This window comes from Sus scrofa, chromosome 13 (assembly GCF_000003025.6).
Source record: "Sus scrofa isolate TJ Tabasco breed Duroc chromosome 13, Sscrofa11.1, whole genome shotgun sequence".
Classification (NCBI taxonomy): Eukaryota; Metazoa; Chordata; class Mammalia; order Artiodactyla; family Suidae; genus Sus; species Sus scrofa.
In genome coordinates this window covers 136,420,730-136,428,990 of record NC_010455.5, presented here as the reverse complement: position 1 = coordinate 136,428,990, position 8,261 = coordinate 136,420,730, and the positions used below count along the sequence as shown (strand labels likewise).

At 44.6% G+C, this 8,261-nt stretch overlaps 1 protein-coding gene across 3 annotated transcripts in view; it reads right to left on the bottom strand.

Moving 5' to 3' along the window:
- Positions 821-8,261, bottom strand: part of ROPN1 (rhophilin associated tail protein 1) — a 32,543-nt gene continuing 25,102 nt past the window's right edge. For all 3 annotated transcript variants that reach the window (XM_021068368.1, NM_001172369.1, XM_021068369.1), the window contains 3 exon segments: positions 7,354-7,515; positions 1,596-1,771; positions 821-1,022 (listed from right to left, as the gene is read on the bottom strand). In XM_021068368.1, coding sequence (XP_020924027.1) covers positions 956-1,022; positions 1,596-1,771; positions 7,354-7,515 — 405 coding nt within the window. In that variant the 3' untranslated portion in view covers positions 821-955.

Below are 8,261 nucleotides of genomic sequence, written 5' to 3'. Positions count from 1 at the left end.
GCTGCAAGGTGCAATGTAGGTCACAGATGCAGCCTAGATCTGGTGTTGCTGGGGCTGTGGTATAGACTGCAGCTGGAGCTCCGTTTAGACACCTAGCCCAGGAACTTCTATAAAAAGAAAAAAATCTTCTGTAAAAAGAAAACAAACAAGTCAATGGCTTAGAGGAAGTGTGAGCCAGACCAGGAAGGGGTCAAAATCAAAGGCCTGTTTTAGTACCTCTTGGGGCCACTTATAATAAAGGGACTTAAGTTCATGTCTTACTTTCTTATTAGACTGTGAGCTCCTTCTCGAAGGCAGAATTTAGATATAATTTATTTGTATATGCCCAGAAGCCAGCATAGTCTCTGGCCAGGGTTGCTAGTTTTAGCAAATAAAACAAACCAACAAACAAAAAGACAAAACTAAAAATAACTAAAAAAACCATTCATTTATCCAAAATTCAAATTTAACTGGGTGTTCTATATTTCATTTGGTCATTCTATCCCTGGCATATAGCCAACCTTAATAAATATTGGTGAGTGAGTGAATGAATGGCTAGCATCGTAGCAACAAATGGAGAAATAAATGGGTAAAAAAGTGGATTAACCATGTAAAAGATACTCGTGTAAGTTATTCCTAACAATACCAAAACATCAAAATTGTATCGGGATAACAATCTACTTCTGAAAATCTGACAGCCTGGCTTTCACTTGAGATGCATTTTCCATCCACGCTTTGTTAGCCACTTTCACTCAGTGTTCACATGGGAAGAATACTCATCTCCTGTTAACGCAGGTGTTTCGTTCCAACACTTTTACCTCTTAATTCCACACATTTCTGATTTCATATTTTGCCTAATTGTTTATTAGTGTGTACCAGATGCACAAGAAAACTGACATTGGATGGCATATGGGGTCCAGTCATTCTGCAGCACAATCATCTCTGTATCTTCTTTAAAATTGCCATAATTGTGCTTTTACTCCAGCCGAACCCTCGGGTTTTGGGTAAAGTCATTCACCTTGATTAAACCATCAGGACCAATTCTGTTTGGGGAAAAAGTATGTTTAGGGGTTAGCTCACTGAACAATTAGTATGAAGAAAGATTATATAAAGAAATAATGTATTGGGGAAATTAAATAAATAAATACATATGCAAAACAAAAAAGAAAGATTATATACATATAAACAAATTCTGCGGGGCTCCTGTCGTCCTCACCCTCTTTTTTTCCCATCTCTTCACTGCCTGTTCCTCCTGCTCCCTTCCTGCCCCACTGGTCAAACCTGAGCCTGAGCCAGAGTCACCTGCAGGTCTCGCAGAGACCCTGAGGCCTGGCCCCGCCCCCAGAGTTTCTGATTGGATGGGCTCAGGGTGCAGCCTGAGAAACTGCATTTCTAACATGTTCCCAGGTGCTGCTGCTGCTGGTCTGGGGAGCATTCTATGAGAATCACTGTCCTATACCATTCTTTCTTTCCCCTTCCCCCTCCTCTTTCTGATCCTTACTTCACGTATTCGTCTGTTCCCAGAGCAGGATAACACAGTAACCTCACTACGCTTGGCCCGTGAGATTTGCTTTCCCCATAGTCTTTCCCCTCCACTTTGGTAAAAGTTGACTTACACTTCCTGTTCAATGTAATTGAGCATTCGACTGACGTGTGATGCGGAGATCTCCCCGTCCACCTCAGCGATATACGTGTAGAGAAACTGGAAGGTGCTGAAAGGGATCCGGGGAGGTCCACCGTCGTGGTCAGAGGATAACACTTCACACACTATCTTGAGAGTTTTGGCAATGGTCTATAAAGCCATAAGGTTAAATGAGGAGAAAGTCAAGATGCCTAAAATCACTTTAGATACAACAAAGAAAACAAAAATGTTGATCTCATAAAATGAAGTGGGGATGATATAATATTGGAAAATTTGATTTTTTTAATACCCAAATGTCATTTAATTCAATCTCAAAATATTGAGTATCTACTGAGAGTCTCTTTTCCCTTCCCTTTCTTGCTTGGAGGAATACTCTCAAAGAATAAGTTGAGTGCCTTAAGACCTTTATTCCTTTCATCACAATAACTTAAGAGTTCCTTCTGTTGCACAACGGGATGGGCAGTGTTTGGGGAACATTGGGATGCAGGTTCCATCCCCCAACCCAAAACAGTGGGTTAAGGATTTGGTGTTGCTGAAAGCTGTGGCAGTAGGTCACAGATGTGACTCGGATCTGATCTCTCTGGCCTGGGAACTCCATATGCCTTGTGGTGGCCAAAAAAGTAAAAAGAGAAAAAGAAAGAATAATCTCACTGAAAGAGAGTAGTTTGATTTTAACTTCTATAAAATTGGAATGACTGCTTCTTCTTAATGCTCTCCAGTCTTATCTCTAAAGGGCTGAGGTGATTAGTGGAGCTTATATACTCCAGCAAGACACTTGGAGCAGTGCCGCAGGAGGGGAGCAGGCCACTTTCATTCACTCTCTCAGGCCCTTGGGAGTCCTCTCCCAGCAGCTGCTACAAAGCACAGTGTGAGGCAGTGTGCCAGGCACGTCCATGGAGGAGAGTGGGAGTGTGGGTGCACAGGAAGCTGGTAAGAGGTTGTCAGGGAGGGTGGGAGGGTGTGTGCATGACTGAGGTAGATTTGCAAGCATGTGTGCACTGGACTTCATCATTTCCACTATAGCTCATCCTCTCTGCTTCTTAAAAAGCCCTACTGCCCTATTGCCTTTGTTCTGTGATCCTCTTGCTTTAATCTCATCCAAATTGGGATGCTCTTTTGGGATGAATTATGCACCCCAAATTCATATGTTGAAGTCCTAACCCCTAGAACCTCAGAATGTGACTGAATTTGGAGATAGGGTCTTCAAAGAACTAATTAAGTTAAAACAAAGTCATTAAAGCTCTAATCCAATAGGTCTGGTGTCCTTATAAGAAGAGGAGATAAGGATACAGATAGAGAGAGGGGGCGGCGGGGGCAGGGGGGTGCTTGGGAGAGAGAGGCAGGGACAGAAACAGAGAGAGAAGAGAGAGAAAAAATAGTACCAGACATGCATGCAGAGAGGGACAACCATAATAAGAAAGAGGGAGATGATGGTAATCATTAAAAGCCAAGGAGAAGGAGTTCCCGTCATGGCTCATCAGTAATGAATCCTACTAATATCCATGAGGTCGAGGGTTTGATCCCCAGTCTCTCTCAGTGAGTTAAAGATCTGGCATTGCCATGAGCTGTGGTGTAGGTTGAAGATATGGCTTAGATCCCGATTTGCTGTGGCTGTAGTGTAAGCTGGCACTTACACTAGATTCGACCCCTAGTCTGGGAACTTCCATTATGCAGCAGGTGTGGCCCTAAAAACCAAAAGCAAAAAAACCAAAAAGAGCCTAGGAGGAGACCTCAGACACCTTGATCCAGCCTTCCAGCCTCCAAAAACAGTGAGAAAACAAACTGCTTTTTTAAGCCACCCAGTCTGTGGTACTTTCTTATCTTTTATTGAGTATTCAAATAACAAATTCTATTGCCCTCATAAGATTTTTAAATATTTTAAAAGATTTGATAAATGGATGAATGTATAAAAACTCTCTGGATTGGAGCTTTTCTGGTCAATTTAATCAAATCTAAAGTAAACAGGAGTTCCCATCATGGCGCAATGGTTAACGAATCCGACCAGGAACCATGAGGTTGTGGGTTCGATCCCTGGCCTTGCTCAGTGGGTTAAGGATCCAGCATTGCTGTGAGTTGTGGTGTGGGTCGCAGACATGGGAGTGGCTCAAGAAAAGGCAAAAAGACCAAATAAATAAATAAATAAAGTAAACAGAGATCTGGAGTTCCCACTGTAGTGCAGTGGGTTAAGAATCTGACTGCAGCAGCTCAAGTCATTTTGGAGGTGGGGTTTTGATTCCTGTCCAAGGAACTTCCATATGCCCCAGGTTCAGCTACCATAAAATTAAAAAAACAAAAAAAAAACAAAAAAAACACATATCTGCATTCTGTTGTACAGTTTTTTGGTCAGATGGGGCTCCACTTCATAAAGATAGCCTTTTTTTTTTGTCTTTTTTTTTTTAGGGCCGCACCCACCGCATATGGAGGTTCCTAGGCCGGGGGTCAGATCAGAGCTGCAGCTGCCGGCCTGCACCACAGCCATAGCCACGCAGGATCCAAACTGCATCTGTGACCTACACCACAGCTCACGGCAACACAGATCTTTAACCCACTGAACGAGGCCAGGGATGGAAACTTCATCCTCATGGATACTAGTCAGATTCATTTCCACTGAGCCACGACAAGAACTCCCTATAAAGATAGACTTTAAGCATCTTACAAGCCTCATTTTCAAACTCAGAGGTGAAAGGCTGAGAAAGTGAATTATCTGCTAACAAAATATGCCCTTCCTTCCAGTGAACACAATTACACGATCTCTTCTTGTGTGTAATTGGCCTCAGTGGAACAGGAGGCAGAGCGGACATCCTAGAGGAAGGAGTGCTGAGAGGGAAGAGGAGCGCAGGTCTGCGCGATGTAGTGTTTGAATCCTGTGGGTGGATTCAGAGAACACAAGGCTGGAGGAAATGCACCTGCTTCCCACAAGTTGTGCCACTGGGCTCTTCTCTAAAGAGGGACTGGATTTTTCTAAACGGCACAGAGATCAGGACTGGCTGGTGAGCTGGCAAAGCAAGGAGGGAATTTCTGGGCTTGCCTCTAAAGATATGTGGATTAACAAGAATGGACTGTCCTCCAGATGGTGCCACCCTGACCACTTCCATATTTAAGTTCCCACGAGGTGTCCAGCATGAAACAAATGGGAATAACAGGACTAGCCCTGGGATTCACAGGGCACCCTTATTTATGGACTGGACCTTCAGGCTGACTTTACCTCTGGATGTTTTTGTTTCTTTCCTTTTTAGGCTTGCACTCTCAGCATATGGAAGTTCTCAGGCTAGGGGGCTGTGGCTGCAGCTGCTGGCCTAGGCCACAGCCGCAGCAACACAGGATCCAAGCCACATCTGCAAACTATGCCATAGCTTGTAGCAATGCTGGATCCTTAACCCACTGAGTGAGACCCAGGATTGAACCTTCATCCTCAAGGATACTAGTCAGGTTCTTAACCTGCCGAGCCACAAGGGGACCTCCCCTCCCCTCTAGGTGTTCTCTGATATAAGGGTGATAGAGGTGGGGGACAAAATTAGACACCTAGGTAATTTTCAGAATTGGCGGGGCCCACTGTTATCCAGAGCCAGGCCTGAGGGTATCTCAGGGAAGCAGAGAAGGTGTAATGGAATCACAGGGTGTGAGAGATCAAAGGACCTCATGGACCATCTAATCCAACCTCCCTGTTTCAGTAGGAAGTAGACAGACATGACTCACCTCATGGTAGCCCCTCCCCAGTTTGGGTGGCAACTGTATCCAAGTAAACCTAGCAGCTGCAGAGGGAGAGGAGGGATTTAGTGTTCCAATGTCACTCTGGGTTACTGTGATGTATATGGACAAGGAGAGGACCAAGATCAGGGCACAGAGGAGGGCAACTTGGAAGTGACCCAAGGAAGCCCTAAGCACCAGTGAGAACAGAGGTGAGATGGTGGTGACCTGTCCTGCTGTGAGAGAAGAGACTAAAGGCTTCAGCTGTACAGCCTGCAACCACACAGAGTGTTTCTGAGAGATCAGAGGGGCCAGGAAGGACCGAGGGATGAGGGAACCCCCCTCTTGGCTGCTCTCAGATCCCAGTGTCATCCCTCACCTCTAACACTCACTGCCACCCTGATTCAGAGAGGAGCAATCTGAGAGACTGAGCGATTCCCTTTAGAGCTGTTTTCAGCTACTGAAGCAGACGAAGATGCCTGAGTTGGGGTGAATCTGTTTTTTTGTTTTTTTGGGTTTTTTTTTTGCCTTTTCTAGAGCCACTCCCTCGGCATATGGAGGTTCCCAGGCTAGGGGTTGAATCAGAGCTGTAGCCGCTAGCCTACACCACAGCTCACAGCAACGCCAGATCCTTAACCCACTGAGCAAGGCCAGGGATTGAACCCGCCACCTCATGGTTCCTAGTCAGATTCGTTAACTACTGAGCCATGACGGGAACTCCAAGGGGTGAATCTGTTTATTTCATACCCCGCCCTTCCTGGGTAGCGTAGATTGGGAAGATCAGGCTTAACTACAGAGAAATACATTCTCCCCCTCCAACATTTCTGAATGTGGTATAATAAATCAGTGACCCTATGAGAATCTCATCAAATGTGTCAGTTTTTAATATTCCCTCTGTGATTTCCCCCGTCCTTGGGCTATTTCCACACAAGTAGACTAGCGCTGATTGGCAACTTGCCTGCCTTTGCTGTGGAGAGTAGTTTATTCATTGCATAATAGTTGCTAGAAAAGACACTGAAGAAGGAAAAAACAACAACAACAACCCAGCAATGGCCCCTCCTCTCCTCCTCTCTAAAGACATAATTATGCTGAAAGTTGAGCAGAACTACAGGAAAAGTTGGACTTCAATATTTCTGGTAACTTTTCTCACAAATGGAAGTATCAAGTATGCATTCCCAGGATATTTAAGAGGAAAGAGCAAGATCGTGTTTAGATATACTCAATGAGTCAAACCAGCTTTCTCGTACCATTTGGTTTTGGCAGAGGCAATCATTTTCGCATTAATTTTTAAACTTGCATGCATTCCACGGAGTTTTAAAAAATCATTTTTCTGACTCAATTTCATTTGTTATTATAATAGCGTTTAACAAGAGTGAGTCCACATATAAGATGCTACCAAAAGCTTTGAAGTCTGCATATGAACTGGTTTCTTTAAAACAGGAAAAGCAGCTCTTCCAATTGTAAATCAAGTCAAATCTGGAAAAGGCATGCATTTGTATGAGGGTCCTGCATCCATGGTGATGTCATGACTAGTCTGGAAATAGCCTCAATTCTCCTTTCCTACTCCCTTATCTCTTATTTTTATATCCAATTATGCTTATCAAATAGTAGTTTTCTATAAGGCTGCATCCCTTTAAAAAAATCTCTATTGGTATATCTTCTGGGTGGGTGAATCCCACGCATAAGCCAATCTTCTTCTACAGCTGGCTCTTGGTTATCTTTAGGAATATGAATGGAAGGAGTGGAGAGATATTTTATTTTAGGAAATAAACCTAAGTGCAGTGACTGAATTCATAAATAATCCCAAAGCTGCATCTTAGTCAACCTCTCCCCAGAGTCTGATGCCAGTTTTCCTCTCCCTCCTCCTAATCCCTCCTTCTGGCCAATGAGCAGAGAAATGACCTTCATTCTCAGAGGAGAAGTAGACAAGAGGAGGCATGTTCCTCCTTAGCCCTGGAGAGTTGACCGTGTTTGTAGATTGTACTGCCCTTCCAGACTCCAAGGGATTTTCCCAGGAGGAACAAAGAGCAATCAAGCTAACTTACAACTCCAAGAGAGCTGCAAGCAAGGGCTAGAAACTTCAGCCACTCAATCTCCTCCGTGAAGCGGCCCACATTCATCACACTATTAAACAGATCCATCGGGAGACTCAGCACCTTCCACATCTGGGCCAGCTCATCTGCGTGGATGATCAGTCTGCCAGCAACCTGTGGGACAGACACAAGACAGGGGATGAGGGACAGGATGAGATGGCTCTGAGAACACCTGCCCAGGAAAGACCCTCCTTTCCCAGCATCAGCAAGACGTGGGGAAGGGTATTGGGGGCCAGTGAGGACTCTGTTTGGCAGTTCTCTTTGCAAGGGCAGAGGAATATACACCTGACTGAAGAGCATTCTGAGATACAATCTAACCATTTCAACAGGTGTCAGAGTTACAGGGGAAACTAACGCATATATTACACTTAAATTTTTTTTAATGCTTTTATTATCTGCTGTTTCAACCCTAGGCTGTCCCTATGGGGCAGGTAGGGCAGTCTGAAAATGAAACCAAGGGGCAGGGCACTGGTCTGAGACCACTAATTAATGGTGAAGCTAGAATTAGATGTTAAATCTCTTGCTTCTAGATTCCATTGAGTTCTTTGCACTAGGCCCTGAATGCACCTCTCACACTTTCCCAGGAGTAATATGGGGTCTATGATCTGAATGCATAACACTGCTGGGTCCTCAGATGTCTGCCATGTCCATGGCACAAAGAGCATGGTGGTCAAGAGGAGAAGGCCACACATGGCCAGTTGTTGGCCAACCATGCGATAAGGGTGCGGGTGCCCCAGTGAAGCGCTATCACAACTTTCATGGTCCTCTGATTTCAGTGAGATCCTAAGCCTCTGGGATACAAGGAAGTTGGCCAAATCACTCCTGAATCACCCCAAACCTTTTGGTCCTGGATCCTAAAG